The sequence below is a fragment of the Polypterus senegalus genome, chromosome 2, assembly GCF_016835505.1.
Source record: "Polypterus senegalus isolate Bchr_013 chromosome 2, ASM1683550v1, whole genome shotgun sequence".
NCBI lineage: Eukaryota > Metazoa > Chordata > Cladistia > Polypteriformes > Polypteridae > Polypterus > Polypterus senegalus.
This window is the reverse complement of record NC_053155.1, coordinates 312,554,049-312,576,464: the sequence shown is the minus strand read 5'-3', so window position 1 is coordinate 312,576,464 and position 22,416 is coordinate 312,554,049. Positions and strand designations below refer to the sequence as shown.

At 45.6% G+C, this 22,416-nt stretch overlaps 1 protein-coding gene across 2 annotated transcripts in view; it reads left to right on the top strand.

The window, feature by feature from the left end:
* The window catches only part of myo16 (myosin XVI), a 743,507-nt gene that overhangs the window by 449,948 nt on the left and 271,143 nt on the right, over positions 1 to 22,416 (top strand). For both annotated transcript variants that reach the window (XM_039745919.1, XM_039745918.1), the window contains exon 21: positions 2,394 to 2,466. In XM_039745919.1, the coding sequence (XP_039601853.1) occupies positions 2,394 to 2,466 (73 nt within the window). The remainder of the gene's footprint in view (positions 1 to 2,393; positions 2,467 to 22,416) is intronic.

Here is a 22,416-nt window from a genome sequence, read left to right as displayed (position 1 = left end):
AAGGCGACTAGAGGTTGAATATATGGACACAGGTGAGATGTCAGAAGTATGTAAATATTGTTAGGCTTTGAAGTTTAAGTCAAGAGAATTTCAAAAACGGAGTTTACCTCACGTGCATTTATTGGTTACTTTGCAAAAAAAATGATTAACTGCGGATGATGAAGATCGTTTTGTCTGGGCTGAAATTTCAAACAGAGAAACCTATCCTGAATTATGGTACAAAGTCATTAAACACGTCTCACTGACCTCATTAAAAAGATTCAGCACGTTGGGACTCGAAAGATTCCATCCATCCATCCTCTTCCGCTTATCCGAGGTCGGGTCGCGGGGGCAGCAGCTTAAGCAGTTAGGCCCAGACTTCCCTCTCCCCGGCCACTTCTTCCAGCTCTTCCGGGGGAATCCTGAGGCGTTCCCAGATCAGCCGGGAGACATAGTCCCTCCAGCGTGTCCTGGGTCTTCCCCGGGGCCTCCTCCCGGTTGGACGTGCCCGGAACACCTCACCAGGGAGGCATCCAGGAGGCATCCTGATCAGTTGCCCGAGCCACCTCATCTGACTCCTCTCGATGCGGAGGGGCAGCGGCTCTACTCTGAGCCCCTCCCGGATGACTGAGCTTCTCACCCTATCTTTAAGGGAAAGAAAGCCCAGACACCCTGCGGAGGAAACTCATTTCAGCCGCTTGTATTCGCGATCTCGTTCTTTCGGTCACTACCCATAGCTCATGACCATAGGTGAGGGTAGGAGCGTAGATCGACTGGTAAATTGAAAGCTTTGCCTTACGGCTCAGCTCCTTTTTCACCACGACAGACCGATGCAGAGCCCGCATCACTGCGGATGCCGCACCGATCCGCCTGTCGATCTCACGCTCCATTCTTCCCTCACTCGTGAACAAGACCCCGAGATACTTGAACTCCACCACTTGGGGCAGGATCTCTCCCCCAACCCTGAGAGGGCACTCCACCCTTTTCCGGCTGAGGACCATGCTCGGATTTGGAGGTGCTGATTCTCATCCCAGCCGCTTCACACTCAGCTGCAAACCGATCCAGAGAGAGCTGAAGATCATGGCCTGATGAAGTAAACAGGACAACATCATCTGCAAAAAGCAGTGACCCAATCCTGAGTCCACCAAACCGGACCCCTTCAACACCCTGGCTGCGCCTAGAAATTCTGTCCATAAAAGTTATAAACAGAATCGGTGACAAAGGGCAGCCCTGGTGAAAGATTCCAAATATTTTTTTTACAGAAGTCCTGAAATAAAAGTGAAATAGTAACAATTCAAAGAAAAAGAAAATCTTAAAAGTGTGTATCCGGAAAAACAAAAATGGGGGTTGGCGAGCGAAGCGAGCAGGGGGGCAAAGCCTGCTAGTTACATATAAAGACATAGCAGCACTAGAGAAAGTCCAGCGAATAGGCGGACTAAGAGGTCTGAGCTCGGAAGACATACTGAAGGAGCTGAACTTTCTCAGGTGAAGCAAACAGAGATTAGGAGGAGACATGACTGAAGTTTGTAAAATTATGAAAGGAATTAGTAATTAAAATGAATTCTTTAAAGACAAAACAAAAACCTTGTTAAGGGCACATTTAGAACAAAAATCGTTTTTTTTTCTTCGACACATGGACTAAGTGATAAAGTAGTGTTGTGGCAAGTGGGACTTTGGGGACCTTCAAATCTCGACTTGATTTTATTTTGATTCTTCTGTTCTTTTTCTGTGGTGTTGATCTGTGACACCACCACCTGATCAAAGCACCGTGATGTCCCTACACTGATGGATTACACGGCCAGAAGTCCACATGACCGTCATCATCAAGTTCTTCCATGAGAACCCTGAATACCATGAGGACTGATTGAGGTCATTTATTTTATGTAGAATGCCTAGAGGGGGCTGGGTGGTCTTGTGGCCTCGGACCCCCTGCAGATTTTTTCTCCATCCGTCTGGAGTTTTTTTTTTGTTGTTTTTTCTGTCCTCCCTGGCCATCAGACCTTACTTTTATTCTATGTTAATTAGCATTGCCTAACTTTATTTTTATTTTTTGTTGTTTTTCTCTTTTCTTCATCATGTAAAGCACTTTGAGCGACATTATTTGTATGAAAATGCGCTCTAGAAATAAATGTTGTTGTTGATTCTCCGTAAATAGGATGGACGAGCTCGATGGGCTGAAGGACCCGTTCTGTTCACAACTGTAGTGAAACTGTAGAAATGTGCTAATGCGGTAACAGAATGAAGAGCTTTGCGTACATCAGTGTAATGTTGGAGTCGTGTTGGGCAGACTTAGACAGATGAAGGTCATCCTTCCTGGACTGGTGGCTCGTTGACCCCTGCAGCCTTCAGATTTTCTATCATGTTTGATTTATTTTTTTTTTTTTGTTAATTCTCCTTTTTTTTAAATCTTACAGAGGTCCAACACTTGAGATTGGGATACTGGACATTTTTGGATTTGAAGACTTTCAGTGTAACACCTTTGAGCAGGTATGTTTCTAAAAATTGAACAAAACTCGAAAATCTGCCGCCGATGCTTAACATTAGTTATGTGGCTCATGGGCTTTTTGCAGTGTTACAGGGTAAATTTTCTCTTTTATTGTTTATTTATTTATTTACATATAAATCAATTTTTGCAAAAATAGGATCAAAAACAAATCAACCCCCACCCCTGTGAAAGAGAGCTAGGCCAGCAGAGTAAACTTAAAGCTATTAAAAATAAGTAAATAGATGAATTAATAAGTGAATAAAGATAAATGGAGCACATTTTCATTTCAGCTTAATCAGCTTAAAGTGATTTACAAGAAGTAAAAAACAGACATACAATAAAAAAAGATAATCAAACAAGCAAATAAATAACTAAAAATAGATAGATAGATAGAACAGAAGGACCAACACAATACTGTACTAGGCAGGTGTTTTGAATGTTGCGGCTGATTGGTGTATTTTTATATAGTGCCCACCATTTGATATTTAATCGCAGACTATGCCAGTTTCTGCCCCATGTAAAAGACTTTACCTTTGAAGTATTGCACATCAGTTGTTAGTGCAGATCTGAGGTCCTCTGATGAGACTTGCAGCATGCCATAGATAGAAGTGAAAGGCACTATATGATAGATAGATAGAGAGGCCTGTGGTGGGTTGGCACCCTGCCCAGGATTGGTTCCTGCCTTGTGCTCTGTGTTGGCTGGGATTGGCTCCAGCAGACCCCCGTGACCCTGTATTCGGATTCAGCGGGTTAGAAAATGGATGGATGGATAGAGAGGCACTATATAATAGATAGATAGATAGATAGATAGATGTGAAAGACACTATATGATAGATAGATAGATAGATAGATAGATAGATAGATAGATAGATAGATAGATAGATAGATAGATAGATAGATAAATAGATAGATAGATGTGAAAGGCACTATATGATAGATAGATAGATGTGAAAGACACTATATGGTAGATAGATAGATAGATAGATAGATAGATAGATAGATAGATAGATAGATAGATGTGAAAGGCACTATATGATGGATTGATAATACAAATGAAAAAGAAGTTAATTAATCAATAATAATAACAGCATTGATTTAAATTTACTTTACCGTATGTTTGATGATTTGTTTGGATCTTATATTGCTATAACTTATACAGTTTTGAACTGATATTAAAGTTGTGTGATGTGAATGGCTGGGTGATTTGAAGGATTTTTCCCAGGAGTGAATGACGGAGTGATCTCTTGTCTTTTTCTAACCCCCTTTATCCAGACCGAGGTCGTTTAGGACGGCCGACTATTGCAGCTGGCACAGGGTATTTGTCCCCACATTTTCTTTTTTTGGTTTGAGGTGTGACAAACCTCACTTTGTGATTTATTATTTTTTTATACTAAACACAGCTGAGCCCAATGACACAGTCAGTACAGATAAACGGCACGGGTGGGCTGGTGTTGGGGGGATTATGCTTTGGGCTCTGACGGGTCACTCCAAATGTCAGATTTTCTTTTTCTTTTTTTTTTTTTTTAAACCATTCTTTAGGAGATTTGCTGTGATGTTTTTGGCTTATTGTCCTTCTGAATCACCCAACTTCTATTGAGCTTCAGCCACCCTGACATTATCCTGTTGGATGGCATGATAAACTTCAGGAATGATTTTCCCCTCTATTATGGCAAACTATCCTGCAACCCCAAATGCCGGGATGGCACCCTTTTTATGCCATATGTACTGCTTTGTATTCTCAAAATCTCATCCTTAGTTTAAGGAGTCAACAGTAGACTTTCCCAACAGTGTCAAGGTTGGTCTTTGACAAACGTCAGGTGTGCAGCGATGTTTTTATGGAAAGCAGCAGCTTCTTCCTTGGTGTCCTGCTGTGGACACCATGCCTGTTCAATATTTTGCTTCTGGTAGACTCATGAACAGAGATGGTTACCTGTTCCAGTGATTCATTCAAGTATTTAGCTGTTACTAATGGGTTCTTTGTTAATCTTTTGAGTCGTCTTGGCTGGGTGGCCTGTTCTGTGGGGTGGATTTAGCAGCCACAGCACTAAATAATCTCCATTTCTACACCTAACTGTGTCTAATTATGGACTGATGAATGTCAAATCTCTTTGTAATTACTTGGTAAACAACACATTGTGGTCAATGAAAGTCGGGAACGACAGGAAATGGACACCAATATAAAGTAGAAAGCAATTTCTTTATTCTTGGTGAGCAGAGAGGCTGCCTCCACCTGCCAGCTCAGTTTTCTACAGGCAGCAAGCCTTTCACTGACAGTCAGATCAGACAGCCTGTCCAAAGAAGGGAGTTAGCTCAGTTTTATATTAAACGAAAAGAGCAAGCATGGCAGTTCAATTTGAGGTCACGCAGAGTAGCTTAAGATGACACCTTAAATCATTACGTGCAGAAGTACACGCTAGTTTTGCAAGACAGTTACAGAGACAGCACTTTGCAAAACATGCACTTCCCTATTCTTCTGCACCATCAGGGTTACAACACTTCAACGGCTATGTGGCAGTTACAATTTAAGAATCTTAGTTCAGCTTATAAAAGGATTAATGTTACACTGTCGGTTGATGCACAGCACATTCTTATTATAGCTTACATTTCGCACATAATGATCATCACACATAATAATTGGTTACACAATATCAAAAGCTACCTTAAAAGTTAGTTTAGTACATTTGTCTTACAGGAATACACTCTTACAGCTTAGTGTCTGTTTTAGGTTACATTTGTTCGATTGGCTTAATTCAAATTATTCTTTCTCAGCATCAACAATTCTTGATCACAGATCTTCTGAATATCTCAAATCAAATTTTATATGTCATATACAGTGGTGATTGAAAGTTTGTGAACCCTTTAGAATTTTCTATATTTCTGCATAAATATGACCTAAAACATCATCAGATTTTCACTCAAGTCCTAAAAATAGATAAAGAGAAACCAGTTAAACAAATGAGACAAAAATATTATACTTGGTCATTTATTTATTGAGGAAAATGATTGGATATTACATATTTGTGAGTGGCACGAGTTTGTGACCCTTTGTTTTCAGTGTCTGGTGTGACCCCCCAATATCTGCAACTAAACGTTTCCAGTAACTTCTGATCATTCCTGCACACCGGCTTGAAGAAATTTTCGCCCATTACTCCGTACAGAATAGCTTCAACTCTGGGATGTTGGTGGGTTTCCTCACATGAACTGCTCGCTTCAGGTCCTTCCACAACATTTCGATTGGATTAAGGTCAGGACTTTGACTTGGCCATTCCAAAACATTCACTTTATTCTTCTTTAACCATTCTTTGGTAGAACGACTTGTGTGCTTAGGGTGGTTGTCTTGCTGCATGACCCACCTTCTCTTGAGATTCAGTTCATGGACAGATGTCCTGATATTTTCCTTTAGAATTCTCTGTTATAATTCAGAATTCATTGTTCCATCAAGCTGTCCTGGCCCAGATGCAGCAAAACAGGCCCACACCATGATACTACCACCACCATGTTTCACAGATGGGATGAGGTTCTTATGCTGGAATGCAGTGTTTTCCTTTCTCCAAACATAACGCTTTTCATTTAAACCAAAAAGTTCTATTTTGGTCTCATCCGTCCACAGAACATTCTTCCAATAGCCTTCTGGTCTGTCCACGTGATCTTTAGCAAACTGCACACGAGCAGCAATGTCTTTTTTGGAGAGCAGTGGCTTTCTCCTTGCAACCCTGCCATGCACACCATTGTTGTTCAGTGTTCTCCTGATGGTGGACTCATGAACATGAACATTAGCCAATGTGAGAGAGGCCTTCAGTTGGGGTCCTTTGTGACCTCGCCGACTATTACACGCCTTGCTCTTGGAGTGATCTTTGTTGGTCGACCACTCCTGGGGAGGGTAACAATGCTCTTGAATTTCCTCCATTTGTACACAATCTGTCTGACTGTGGATTAGTGGAGTCCAAACTCTTTAGAGATGGTTTTGTAACCTTTTCCAGCCTAATGAGCATCAAACAAAGTCCCAATATAGAATACAGTGGCGAAGTCAATAACAGAGCATGGGTTCCAAACAATTCAAATCACAAAGTAAAAGGATAAAGCACAATTAAAGACGAGGAACACTCCACTCCTTAGTGTGTTTCAAATGAACCATCAGGAACTGTGGAAGGCCCACCAATAAATAGGGTGAAGGGCAGTTCCTGGTGATGATTGACAGATAGCACTGCCCCTTCAGGGACTACCCACAAAACACTTGGGACATAATCAGATAAACACAAAGAGTATTATAATAAAGAAAAGAAACATTATTACTTATAAATGATACACTATTAAACAAAACACACAACTTTGTACTCTAGGCTGGAGAGAAATCCTGGCTAAAACATGGCACAGCATATGTTAGTGTACTGAGAAGAGGGTGGTGATAGGGTTAGGGTATGTAGGCAACGGCTTTTAGTGTGCCACAGTAACCTGCAAGGGTTATTCATACACATCATTTTATACATAATTAGAATCTAAATGATGGGGTTGAACCTGACAGGGAGATGACGTGCCCTATTTGGCCAGGGTCGACAGCTATTTCAAGAGTGCTTCCCAAGCAAACAACCTCTGCAGTCAGCAAAACTATTGTACCCATGTGTGGAGTTTGCTTGTTTAAGGAGAAGGTGTAAAAACTGAATAACTACATGGAACTCCAGAGCTTACCTACAGACTGATGGAAGACATCGCTTCTGCCCGTGCCTACGCTTTCTCACACTCTGTCAAAGACTGGACAAGCGCCAATCACAGGAGACCCCGAATGCATCATGCTTTGGTCAAGTACAGCTCTCCTTTGACTAATATATTATTGTTAGTGTTAAACCAATATTAAACAGAAGCAAAGTATAATCTGCTGTTAGTGTTACTGATTCTTTCAATCACCACTGTACCAGTAGGGAATAATATGTGTATGTATGTGTATATATATATATATATATATATATATATATATATATATATATATATATATATATATATATATATATATATATATATATATATATATATATATTTAAACTGCTCAAAAATTAAAGGAACACTTTGAAAACACATCAGATCTCAATGGGAAAAAGAAATCCTCCTGGATATCTATACTGATATAGACTGGGTAATGTGTTAGGAGCGAAAGGATGCCACATCGTTTGATGGAAATGAAAATGATCAACCTACAGAGCCCTGAATTCAAAGACGCCCCAAAAATCAGAGTGAAAAAATGATGTGGCAGGCTAGTCCATTTTGCCAAAATTTAATTGCAGCAACTCAAATTGTACGCAGCACTTTGTATGGCCCCTGTGTTCTTGTATACATGCCTGACAACATCGGTGCATGCTTCTAATGAGATGACAGATGGTGTTGTGGGGATCTCCTCCCAGATCTGGACCAGGGCATCACTGAGCTCCTGGACAGTCTGAGGTGCAACCTGGTGGCATTGGATGGACCAAAACATAATGTCCCAGAGGTGTTCTATTGGATTTAGGTCAGGAAAGTGTGGTGGCCAGTCAATGGTATCAATTCCTTCATCCTCCAGGAACTGCCTGCATACTCTCACCACATGAGGCCAGGAATTGTCATGCACCAGGAGCCACTGTACCAGCATAGGGTCTGACAATGGGTCCAAGGATTTCATCCTGATACCTAATGGCAGCCAAGGTGCCTTTGTCAAGCCTGTAGCGGTCTGTGTGACCCTCCATGGATATGCCTCCCCAGACAATCATTAACCCACCACCAAACTGCTCATGCTGAATGATGTTACAGGCAGCATAATGTTCTCCATGGCTTCTCCAGACCCTTTCACTTCTGTCACGTGCTCAGGGTGAACCTGCTCTCATCTGTAAAAGCACAGGGCACCAGTGGTGCATCTGCCAATTCTGGTATTCTATGGCGAATGCCAATCGAGCTGCATGCTGCTGGGCAGTGAGCTCAGGGCCCATTAGAGGACATGGGGCCCTTGGGTCACCCTCATGAAGTCTTTCTGGTTGTTTGGTCAGAGACATTCACACCAGTGGCCTGCTGGAGGTCATTTTGTAGGGCTCTGGCAGTGCTCATCCTGTTCCTCCTTGCCCAAAGGAGCAGATACTGGTCCTGCTGATGGGTTATGGACCTTCTATGGCCCTCTCCAGCTCTCCTAGAGTAACTGCTTGTCTCCTAGAATCTCCTCCATGCCCTTGAGACTGTGCAGGGAGACACAGCAAACCTTCTGGCAATGACACGTATTGATGTGCCATCCTGGAGAAGTTGGACTACCTGTGCAACCTCTGTAGGGTCCAGGTATCACCTCATGCTACCAGTAGTGACACTGACTGTAGCCAAATGCAAAACTAGTGAAGAAACAGTCAGAAAAGATGAGGAGGGAAAAATGTCAGTGGCCTCCACCTGTTAAACCATTCATTCCTGTTTTGGGGTCATCTCATTGTTGCCCCTCTAGTGCATCTGTTGTTAATTTCATTAACACCACAGCAGCTGAAACTGATTAACAACCCCTCTGCTACTTAACTGACCAGATTAATATCCCATAAGTTTCATTGACTTTATGCTATACTCTGATTAAAAAGTGTTCCTTTAATTCTTTTGAGCAGTATATATATATATATATATATATATATATATATATATATATATATATATATACATATATAGTGACAGATTTGGGTTTTCTCGCACCCTTGTACCCTCAGATCACATGTCAGACACCAGATAAAAAGTCCAATTATTATTTATTATAATAATAATGTTCACAAAGCACACTCCTCTCCACAATTCTCAAATAAACAAACAATACTCAAATAACCAATCCTCCACTCCCAGACGCATAGCCACCCTGCCTCCCAACTCAGCTCATCCGTCTGGAATTTCCTACAGTCCTTTATAGTCCTTGACCCGGAAGTGTTTGTCCCTCAGTCCATGTGACATTTTTGTATCACTTCCGGGTCAGGTAAAAACTTCTCTTTTCTTCAACCTGTAAGTACGTCATTCCTCCCGTTCACGTGACCAGGACGCACTTCCAGGTTATAGGGCACATATGAGTCTACAAGCCTTGCTACAGCGACTCCTTGTGGTCCCCAAGGTATCCAGCAGGGCTGTGTATAAAAACTACAAAGCCCATGAGGCCCTGCTGGAACTCGGGGCACGTCCATGCTGTCGGGAGAGCGCCTCCTGGCGGCCTGGGGGTGAGGGCCTGCAACTCTTGCCGGACATCCATCACAATATATATATATATATATATATATATATATATATATATATATATATATATTCATTAATGGCATTTGTAGTCTGAATCACAATCTGATTGTATGGGTGGCTATCTACCAGGTAATACTTGAGGTTGGTCAACAAGTCGGCTAACATCCGCCACGGTGCCCTCTTTCAGTTGCAAGAAGCAGATCATAGAATGGTTGAAAATAGTTTGACTGTCGGGCACTGTGGCGGATGTTAGCCGACTTGCTGACCAACCACAAGCGTTACCAGGTATGTAACCACCAACACAATCAGATTGTGATTCAGACTGCGAGTGCCATTAATGTAATTACCTCGATCTAGATGCTGTCAAATGAATGAACCATACGCCATGGCGCAACGTTAGAGGCTTCGCTGACGTCCAAGGTTCGGTTCCCTGAGAGGGGGGTGCAGTGAATGTGTACGCCTGATGAGCCCAGAATTAGGGCGAAACACGTATCACATACAAGGACTGGGGTTGTGAGTGTGCTTTGGAACTGTAAATAACAATGGATAATAAACATGTGTTGGGTGAACTATCGGTGTCCGCCTGTCTGTGTCAGGGCCATGCTCCACAATATATATATATATACAGTCATATGAAAAAGCTTCGGAAAACCCTGTCAGCCTGCATAATAATTGACTCTCCTTTCAACAATAAAGATAACAGTGGTATGTCTTTTATTTCCTAGGAACATTGGAGTACTGGGGTGTTTTCTGAACAAAGATTTTAAGTGACGCAGTATTTAGTTGTATGAAATAAAATGAAATGTGAAAAACTGGCTGTGCACAAATGTGGGTCCCCTTGTCATTGTGCTGATTTGAATGGCTGTCACTGCTCAATGCTGATTACTTGGTTAGATGAGCTCGTGAAGCCTTGAACTTCATAGACAGGAGTGTCCAATCATGAGTGGTCAAAGGTATTTAAGGTGGTCAATTACAAGTTGTGCTTCCTTGCCTTTGACTCTCCTCTGAAGAGTGACAGACAGCATGGGATCCTCAAAGCAACTCTCCAAAGATCTGAAAACAAAGATTGTTGAGTCTCCTGGTTTAGGTGAAGGCTACAAAAAGCCATCTCAGAGGTTTAAACTGTCAGCTTCAACTGTAAGGAATGGAATCAGGAAATGGAAGGCCACAGGCACAGTTGCTGTTAAACCCAGCAGGTCTGGCAGGCCAAGAAAAATACAGGAGTGGAATATGAGCAGGATTGTGAGAATGGCTACAGACAACCCACAGATCACCTCCAAAGACCTGCAAGAACATCTCGCTGCAGATGGTGTATCTGTACATCGTTCTACAATTCAGCACAATTTGCACAAAGAACATCTGTATGGCAGGGTGATGAGAAAGAAGCCCTTTCTGCACTGACGTCACAAACAGAGTCGCTTGTTGTATCCAATGCTCATTTAGACAAGCCAGATTCATTTTGGAACAAAGTGTTTTGGACTGAAGAGACAAAAATGGAGTTATTTGGTGATAATAGAAAGCACTTGGCATGGCGGAAGAACACCTCATTCCATGAAAAACACCTGCTACCTGCTGTCAAATCTGGTGGAGGGTACATCATGCTGTGTGGCCAGTTCAGGGACTGGGGCCCTTGTTAAAGTCAAGGGTCGGATGAATTCAACCCAATATCAACAAATTCTACAGGATAATGTTCAAGCATCAGTCACAAAGTTGAAGTCACGCAGGGGTTGAATATTCCAACAAGACAAGGACCCAAAACACAGTTGGAAATCTACAAAGGCATTCATGCAGAGGGAGAAGTACAATGTTCTGGAATGGCCTTCACAGTCCCCTGAATTGAATAAAATCAAAAATCTATGGGATGATATGAAGCAGGCTGTCCATGCTCGGCAGCCATCAAATTGAACTGAACTGGAGAAATTTTGTATGAAGAATGGATAACAATACCTCCATCCAGAATCCAGACACTCATCAAAGGCTACAGGAGGACAGCGTCTGGAGGCTCAACTAAGTATTGATGTCACATCTCTGTTGAGGTGCCCACATTTATGCACCTGTCTAATTTTGTTATGATGCATATTTTCTGTTAATCCAAAAAACTAAACGTCACTGCTGAAATCCTACTGTGTCCATAAGGCATGTCTGATATTAAAAAGAAGTTGCTACTTTGAAAGCTCAGCCAATGAGAAACAAAAATCCAAAGAATTAACTTTTTCATATGACTGTATATATATATATATATATATATATATATATATATATATATATAAATAAATATACATATACTGTATTTACAACTAGAAAAGGCCAAGCCCTCATTGACTCATCACTAATTCTCCCAATTTCCATTAAATTTCATGTGCTCATTCCTTGCAGTGTACTTACAAAAGTTAGGTATGTTTTATGTCCTATTGCAACACCCAATGTCCTATTGCAAATTGGTGTACCCCCTAAACTGTATATATACATAGGGGACACCCATCCATCCATTATCCAACCTGCTATATCCTAACTACAGGGTCACGGGGGTCTGCTGGAGCCAATCCCAGCCAACACAGGGCGCCAGGCAGGAAACAAACTCCGGGTAGGGAGCCAGCCCACCGCAGGGCACACACACAAACACACCAAGCACACACTAGGGACAATTTAGAATCACCAGTGCACCTAACCTGCATGTCTTTGGACTGTGGGAGGAAACCCACGCAGACACGGGGAGAACATGCAAACCCCACGCACAGAGGATCTGGGAAGCGAGCCCAGGTCTCCAAACTGCAAGGCAGCAGAGCTACCCACTGCGCCACCATGCCGCCCTAGGGGAATCCCCTCCTCACTATTTCTACGACTTTAAATATACGTAAGAAGCCCAAATTTCCAATGCTTATCCTTTACACTGTACAAACGGAAAGTATGTTTAATTTTTCACCGTGCCCTATAACAAACTTTCTAAAATAACGTATTCTTTTTGGCAGTTCTCACCATTATGCCATAAGGAACTTTCAGAGCTTACCTCTCCTTTTGGTGGTTTCATTCCTTATTTCCGTTAACAGAGGATTTATTTCACTGCAGAGATGCACAAGGACCGCCCCCGGTCTCCCCTCCTTTTTCTGCACGGCCACTGTCCATGCACCTACCATGTGGTTGGCTCCCTGCCAATATAAATTAGCGACCTCCCGCGCTCACATGCCTCCTCACTTTAGGCCCCTTAGTGCCAATTGGCACTAAGGGGCCTAAATTGTGCCAAGAAAACATCCCCCACACCATTACACCAACACCACCAGCCTGCACAGTGGTAACAAGGCATGATGGATCCATGTTCTTATTCTGTTTACGCCAAATTCTGACTCTACCATTTGAATGTCTCAACAGAAATCGAGACTCCTCAGACCAGGCAACATTTTTCCAATCTTCAACTGTCCAATTTTGGTGAGCTCGTGCAAATTGTAGCCTCTTTTTCCTATTCGTAGTGGAGATGAGTGATACCCGGTGGGGTCTTCTGCTGTTGTAGCCCATCTGCCTCAAGGTTGTGCGTGTTGTGGCTTCACAAATGCTTTGCTGCATACCTCGGTTGTAACGAGTGGTTATTTCAGTCAAAGTTGCTCTTCTATCAGCTTGAATCAGTCGGCCCATTCATTCTCCTCTGACCTCTAGCATCAACAAGGCATTTTCGCCCACAGGACTGCCGCATACTGGATGTTTTTCCCTTTTCACACCATTCTTTGTAAACCCTAGAAATGGTTGTGCGTGAAAATCCCAGTAACTGAGCAGATCGTGAAATACTCAGACCGGCCCGTCTGGCACCAACAACCATGCCACGCTCCAAATTGCTTAAATCACCTTTCTTTGCCATTCTGACATTCAGTTTGGAGTTGAGGAGATTGTCTTGACCAGGACCACACCCCTAAATACATTGAAGCAACTGCCATGTGATTGGTTGATTAGATAATTGCATTAATGAGAAATTGAACAGGTGTTCCTAATAATCCTTTAGGTGAGTATATATATATATATATATATATATATATATATATATATATATATATATATATATATATATATATATATATATATATATATATATATACTAACTGTTCCCCATAATAGTGAAGCAGGTGAAAGTTTAAAAATCAATCAACAAGTAGGTATCGCTAGCTAAGAGGAGGGGAGGTACATTCCAAAACGCAAAGATAGACCGACTCCCCACTCCTGACATCACTCTTCCCCATCCTTTCGACCTGCAGCCTCAATCTCGAATTAGCACAAATATATCACTCCTGCAAGCAAACTATGATTCTTAGCGTGATTAGAGAAGTCACAAAATCAACTGGAATTTTCAAGCAAATTCTAGAATCTGTAAAGTAATTCTCTCATTCACTAACTAAGCGGAGGTAAGATACGCCCCAAGGCTGGCACGTGAATATATATATATATATATATATATATATATATATATATATATATAGTGGCAGACGACCAGGGACCTTGCCCCACCAGGACGTGTGGAGAAGGGAAGGACCAGGGCAGATGTGGATAGCATCCGGGCCACGGACACAGAGCTGGGAAGCTCAACCCTGTGAGGGTTCTGGACAGCTCCACAGCCTTGTCATACAGCTCTTCCACCACACCCAGAAGTTCTGCTGGATGTTAATTAGGAAGCACCTGGAGCACTTCCTGGTGCAGTATAAAGGAGGCCGCCTCACTCCATGTGGGGAGCCAGAGTCGGGTGGTAGAGGACAGAGCTTGTGAGAGAGGACTGGAGGCGGCAGAAGAAAAGGAAAAGGACTGTGAACTGAGTTTATTGTGGAGGTTCATGCACTGTGTGTGAGGTGCAAAGGACCATGTGTTGCACAAAAGAAAATACATAATCTGTGTTTAGACATCTGGCTGTCTCGGTGTCTGTCTGTGTTCGGGGCATCTTTCACAATATATATATATATATATATATATTGTGACAGGTGGCCTCGGCCATTACCCAGCCAGAACGCCAACTGGATGGAAGGACGGGGGAAAGAGCATCTGGGATGCTAGGGGGCCGTCCTCCCTGGGTCCGTTGTGGCACAACGGATTCCCACAGGGCATGCTGGGAGCTTGAGTTTGGTGTAGTCCTGTTGGCTTCCATTGGGGGCTGCCAGGGGGAGCTGCAAAGCCTTATTCTTGACTTCCACCACACCTAGAAGTGGTTCCAGCTAATAATAATGAGCCAACTGGAGCACTCCCAAGTGCTGAATAAAAGGAGCCACCTCACTCCATTCCAGAAGCCAGAGTCGGGAGGATGTGGACGAAGCTCACCAAAAAGGAGTGGAGGCGTAAGGACTAGCAAAGAGAAGGGACTGTGTTTACTTTTGCTGTACTTCTGCCGCGATGTGCTGTACTGTGGGGATCAGGAAAAGCACTCCCAGCTGTAAGTAAAAGCGCATGTTGGGTGGCAAACTTGTGTCTGCCTGTCTGTGTCAGGTTAGGGTGGTCCACTATATATATTACACACGTAAAAAGGTTTGGGGCAGCCACCCGTATAATATTTCTGGCTGCAAATGTTTTTTAGAAATAGCACAGAGCTGTTGACAATACGGAGTCAAAGACAGAACTGACGAGGGTTGGAAAATATGGCGGCCTTAAGGGAATAGACGAGAAATGATGTAGTGGAATTGGAAGTGGTGTCCTTCTGACGTCAGCCTGTGCACTGGAAGTGACGTTCTTCTGGGCGCTGGATCCGGAAGTGACCTTCTTCGGGGTGCCAGAACCGGCATCGTCAGCACTGAATCGGATAGGTTTTCCCGTGGCTGATCTGTAGAGATAGCAGGAGAAGGTTTAATACACCCTGCCACCCACAGGCCTGGCATGGAATTACCTTTGCATGATCCATACAACGTCCCCCTATGCACGTTTGTGACAGTATATATATATATATATATATATATATATATATATATATATATATATATATATGTATATATATATATGTATATATATATATATATGTGTGTGTGTGTGTGTGTTTGTGTACGTGTGTGTGTATATACAGTAGGTGTATGCTGTATATATGTATATATATATATATATATATATATATTGTAAACAAGCGCTTTATAGCCCGACCCGGCATAGAATAGGCAGAGGCACGTGTTCACACTCAAAGGTTTTTATTTCTTTTTTCTTCAGCCGTGTGACACGTCTTCCCCGTGCCACACAGCCCAAACACAGTCCCAAGCACCAAACCAAGCACCAAACCAAGCACCAAACCAAACTTTCCTGCTCCACCACTCCTCCCAGGCAACCTCGTCCTCTTCCTCCCGATTCTGGCCTCGATTGCTGGGAGGCAGGCCCTTTTATGCCCCACCCGGAAGTGATCCAGGTGCCTGACCAGCTGGTCTTAATTGCACCTCCGGGTGGGGCTGATAAACCGTCCAGTGTGGTGGCTGGAACTCTGCAGCACCCCCTAGCGGCCACCCCATCTCCCAACCGGGCTGCTGTGGTGGACTCCATGTCCCATGGAGCCACGGGGGAGATTGAGGAGGAATCCAGTGCCAGGAGACTGCCCCAAGCGCCCGGGAGGTATTGCAAAGTCCATGATGGCTCCCCGGGGCGTATGCATCAGAAGCGTCCGGCCGGGCATGGGACCCGGCTGTCCGTCACATGGCCCCTCCCTCAGATGAGGCTTGTGGGGCTCATCGGCCTGCCCGCGAGGGCCGGTCTTCTCAGGATGGGGAGTCGGCATTCCTGGTTCCGGCTGCGCCTGTAAAACAGAATAAACAGGTCTGGGGGCGTTGCCCCGATGTCCCTCGGGACAAGCCCGCCAGACATGGCCACCGCGGCCACAGTCATAACACCGCCGACTCCCTCCAGTACGGCCCCTCTGCATGCGGAAGCAGGCAGGGAACATCTGCCCCTTCGCCCCTCCGAGGAGGGCTTGTGACGTTCCGCCCCTGCAGTGCAGCCCTCCTTCGCTCCAAGCCGTCAGGCATACACTGCTCTATGTGCGGGTTTCCGGTTTCCTCTTCCGGTTCCCCTTTTCCTTTGGGTCGCACTGGCGGTCTGAGTCCCCTATGAGAAAAGGAGGGACCCCACCGCCTCGTCCCTTTGGACTGCCGCAAGACTGGCGCTAGCGGTCGGGCGGGTTGTTTGGCAGCGGTTTCACCTGCTGCCTCCCGCACGCCGTCCGCCTTGCTGTCAGTCATCACAGCAGCCTCTCGTGTGGTGGGCGGGTCCGCCTGACAGGCAGTACTAAGCAACACTGCTGCCGTCGCGTCCGCCCCATTTCTCTGCGGTGCCGGCTTCACTTACCTGCACCGCTCTGTCCTGCCGGTGGGAGGCTGGCCACCCGCCGTCCGAAGCCATTCAGCCAGGGTCCCGCGGGATACCGAGCTTCTTCTCCAGCCCTCCTTCGCCTCCGACAGGACCTAAAAACTTGTAAAAGGGACTGTAGGGCGAGGACAACGGACTTCACCTCCCCTACAGCCCAAGAAACATTAATAGTGGCGGCCGGCGGTGGATTTGGGCTCTCCGTGTCGCCCTCCGCCGACCGGCGTGCCAAGAAGACCCTGTGGATCCCCACAGGGCCCTTCGGTAGTCTGGAGGAGAGGAAGGCGTCCGTCATCCCGCCTGCCGATCCTCCTCGGCGGGTGATTGACACACGTCCCCCCCCCGTTTACCTGTTTCGCGGAGCCGCTCCTGCCCCACTTGCAGGCGCCGCGCTGGGAAGCTTCGTCCGGGCTCTCCTCCGCCAGCCGCTGGCTCAAGCCGAGGGAAAGACACAGCTCCGCCTCGCTCACCCCCGAGCTGGCTCCGTCGTCACGCCATGGACACTCGTCCCCTGCCCGCACGGTGCCGCCCCCTCGGCGTCCAGGAGGTAGGATGACCCGCAGGCGGAAAAACATACCGCAACTTCGTCACCTACCTCCGGTTGCAACCCGTGCGGCGAACTAGCGTGGCGGCGTCTGCCAGTTGGCCTCTGTGTCCGCCCGGCTTTTTTCTTCCCCATGACAAAGCGCCTGCAGCAGCTCCTCGGCGGCTTCGGTTGGATAGTCCCGCTGGCTTGCGCGTGCCTGCTTGCGGCCCCTGCGGCGTGTGCGCTGGCGCTGTACTGCGTGTGCTGGCTTGCGGCTCCTGCCGCGTGTGCGCGCTTCAGTGCGCTGTGCTGTGCAGTCCTGCCCGATTGCTTGCCTGTAGCTGCGTCGGGAGCGCGCTCTCCAACGCCGCTGAGCCGAGAACCGTGCCCCGCGCTGTTGCGCTTCGCTATGCCGGGTCAGCAAGAGTAAAAAACCGCAGGTTCCGACCCAAATGGGCGGGCCGGGATCCTGCCGGCTACGCCAGTGTAAACAAGCGCTTTATAGCGCCCGACCCGGCATAGAATAGGCAGAGGCACGTGTTCACACTCAAAGGTTTTATTTCTTTTTTCTTCAGCCGTGTGACACGTCTTCCCCGTGCCACACAGCCCAAACACAGTCCCAAGCACCAAACCAAGCACCAAACCAAGCACCAAACCAAACTTTCCTGCTCCACCACTCCTCCCAGGCAACCTCGTCCTCTTCCTCCCGATTCTGGCCTCGATTGCTGGGAGGCAGGCCCTTTTATGCCCCACCCGGAAGTGATCCAGGTGCCTGACCAGCTGGTCTTAATTGCACCTCCGGGTGGGGCTGATAAACCGTCCAGTGTGGTGGCTGGAACTCTGCAGCACCCCTAGCGGCCCCCCCATCTCCCAACCGGGCTGCTGTGGTGGACTCCATGTCCCATGGAGCCACGGGGGAGATTGAGGAGGAATCCAGTGCCAGGGAGACTGCCCCCAAGCGCCCCGGGGGAGGTATTGCAAAGTCCATGATGGCTCCCCCGGGACGTATGCATCAGAGGCGTCCCGGCCGGGCATGGGACCCGGCTGTCCGTCACAATATATATATATATATATATATAGTGGCAGTAGGGGGCGCTAGTGCTCCCTTGAACCCTCAGGTACAACTCCAGACACCAGGTAAAAGTCCAAGACTTTTTATTTTTTTCCACAGTGCTCCAAGCTCCTTCCACACTACTCATACAAAACACTACTAACTATAATAAACACAATAAACTCTCTCCTCCACTCCCAGACACTTTGCTCCTCTCCCTCCCAGCACAACTCGTTGTCTGGAGTGAGGCACCGCCCTTTTATAGCCCCTGACCCGCAGGTGTTTCTGTCCCAACAGTCCCTATTTCCTTATTCCTTCTGGGTCAGGGCAATCAGTCCTTTACTTCAACCCGGGAGCATGACATTTCTTCCTATCACGTGACACAGCGACTACTGGTGGTCCCCAAGGTATCCAGAAGGGCTGTGTATAAACACTACAAAGTCCATAAGGCCCTGCTGGACCTCGGGGCACAATCCTGCTGTCGGGAGAGCTCCTCCTGGCGGCCTGGGGGTGCGGACCGACATGGGAAGCCGGCAGTCCTCCACTATATATATATATATATATATGGTTTCCCTTTAAGATAGGGTGAGAAGCTCAGTCATCCGGGAGGGGCTCAGAGTAGAGCCACTGCTCTTCCACATCGAGAGGAGTCAGATGAGGTGGCTCGGGCATCTGATCAGGATGCCTCCTGGACGCCTCCCTGGTGAGGTGTTCTGGGCACGTCTAACTGGGAGGAGGCCCTGGGGACGACCCAGGACACGCTAGAGGGACTATGTCTCCCAGCTAGTCTGGGAACGCCTCAGGATTCCCCCGGAAGAGCTGGTAGAAGTGGCCGGGGAGAGGGAAGTCTGGGCATTTCTGCTTAAGCTGCCGATCTCGGATAAGCAGAAGAGGATGGATGGATGGATGGATATATATATGGGATTAGTGATGGCCGCAATCTCTAACAAACTTCTTCCCAGGGAGAATGCACTCCTTGCTGGATACGCCCTGATGATATTAATAATGATAAATACTAATAAGTAAATAGATGAATTAACTTAAATAACACAATGTGAGGGCATAATGTATTTCTATACACTTTCCTTATTTAACATGCAGATGGACTGTGCCATTAAGCTCCTCCCCAGTCTCTCTAAACCACACCTCCAATCTTGTCCTATTGGTTGGACTTCAGGATTATCAGCTCCTGTTTCCAGTTAGCTTTTATTTTGAAGTCTAGAGACTAGGAGTGCACATGTACTGTGAATGTTTCGATGACATATTCAAAATGGACACAAACAATACAAGAATTTGTGCTTAATTGGTTATAACGGACTGTGTTTGTTCATTATTGCAACTTGCATAAAGAGCAGGCCATATTTTAAGAAACATTCATACAGAAATATGATTAATTCCAATGGGTTCACATACTTTTCTCTTGCCATTGTGTGTCTTTGCTATGCACTGAAGCCCATTCAGAGGCGAGGTGAACATGCCTGCTAAAACAAGTTACCGGAGGGGACCCTAGAGAGCTGATCACTCCACCACCATTCCTCTCGCTGCTGCTCCTCGGTCAAGTGGTGCCTGGACAGATCAGAAGCCACCTTCAACCTCAGTTGTGTTTGTTTCCTGGACTGGCGCCCACAACGTTCTTCCGCTTAGCAGTCCGTGTACAACAGCCTGGTTGTTGTTTTCCAGATCACATCAACGGTACAGTTTTGGATTTACTTTCTACCTAAGGTAATCGGCTCTTTCCTCGGGAAAACAATAGTGCGGCTTTCAAGCAGTGAAAACCTCTAAGCGTAAACAGCTGCAGCTAGTGAGGTCATCTCAGCTTCTAGGGGCCATATGGAAGCACTTAGTTAACGACGTCTCGTAAGGACAGATCGTGCTTAGAGAACAGCCACTTTGTTTTACCTGGCCATGCTGAAACGTTTTATCTCAAATTAGCATGTGGCAATTGCTTGAGCCTTCTGGCAGCATGAAACACGGCTCTGTTTCATTATGAAACTCAAAACAGACCGGCCGATTGAAGTATTCGTCGACTTGGCCACTGGCGGTGGCCACTTCACAGGAGGTGGTAATCGTCATCACAGACGTAACGGCACAAGGCTGTGGGCAAACAATCGCTTGATAATTTTGTAATCGCTGCACCTTACATAAGACATCATTACTGCTCCATCATGGTTGCTGCAGCCCATTACAACACTAGGCCTGCTGTATCAGTACAATGCAAGTGTTTTGTCTTTTATTTTTTTTTGTTTGCATGGTCCTTGATTGATGGCATCTTGTATAATCCATTTTATTCTGTATTTGTACCACTATGGAACGGGTGGGTTGCCTTGTGCACTTTCCCACCAAAACTTCCTACCAGTTGGCATCCCTCTTTCTCTGTCACCTTCCGACTGACCCTTCATTCTTCAACTGCATGAAAAATTAGGGGCTGCACAGAAGGTCACAGTCAGATGGACAACATAGCGATAATTTCCTGTGTCAGGAAGGACCTAAGACAACCCTTCTGTACCCCCCACACCCACACATTACGCCCAGATAAGAAACTTGACAAACAAGAGGAGACCAATTTGTCCCTCGAGTCCACATGTTTAGCTACTAGCTAATGTCAAAAACAAGACACCAACAGTGATAAAGAGTTGAGGTACCACCTTGGTGACCCCATGTAACTGGAAAGCATAATACAAAGAAAACATACAACAAATGCAGGAACGTCTCGACAGAGGTGAGTGCATCACAGACGGTCGATTTCCAGGTTGTGAGGTCACAAGGCAGGAAGGGGGAGGGTCCAAGCTGATGGACACAGAAGATGTCAGAGATGGAGTGGCCATCAGTCTTCCGTTCTGCAGAGAGAGAGGAGAAGAGAACACATCAGTATAAAGTGTCAAGACCTGGTCCGGCGACTTTTTGTAGTGGGATATGTCAGGTTTGCCGACTGCAGTCGCTGAACTTGTCCCTGCACCGTGTCAGATTACTGGACTGAAAATCACAGGCCAGGTCACATTTATCAACTGAGCACCGATCTTTGTGCTCGCCCCTTATTATGACAACCAATGGTGTGCCACCTGATGAAGTGACAATTTACAAAAAGTTAACAACTGCAGCAAGTTCATTGGCAATCTCTGCCTTTTATTTCTTTTTTCTGTTCTCTTATGATATGTCAAATAAGAGACTTTAGACAAGTGAGTTTCTCTTCTCTTTATGAGTCTCAAGACTCATTTCTTCTTCCTTGTTGCTGAATTTGATGTATTCTACCTCCAGATGAGCATTCATTGGTCCATTTGGTTGTCAGCCATCCAGCGTACGGCTACCACTCCTCCGACTTAATGAGAAAAATCAATTCTGTCTGATTCTATTCCGGCCAGTCATAGACTAGTTGGTCTCAGTCGTTAGGCACGTCACGTTAGTCGATTGGCTTCACGGGAGCTATGATTATGGAAATGAAGGCTATGTCTGAAAATCGCTGTAAAACAAACCTAGTGTGATGTAGGCTTTGGAGTTATGTGGCGTACCAGTACAAAAAATTACCAAAGTAACCAATTTGGAAAATGGTGCTATACCAGCATTATGCTAACATTCAGTACCGGCACCTCATGTTCAAGTTTCCAAATGGCCTCAAGGCTCTTCAAAACCATATTTATATTATTACTATGCCCAAATCTCCAAGAGAAACCGCTGCTCCTTCTTCTTCTTCTTCTTCTTCTTCTTCTTCTTTCTGCTGTTCCCCTTAGGGGTCACCACAGTGGATCATCTTCTTCCATATCTTCCTGTCCTTGTCATCTTGTTCTGTTACACACATCACCTGCATGTCCTCTCTCACCACATCCATAAACCTTCTCTTAGGCCTTCCTCTTCTCCTCTTGCCTGGCAGTTCTATCCTTA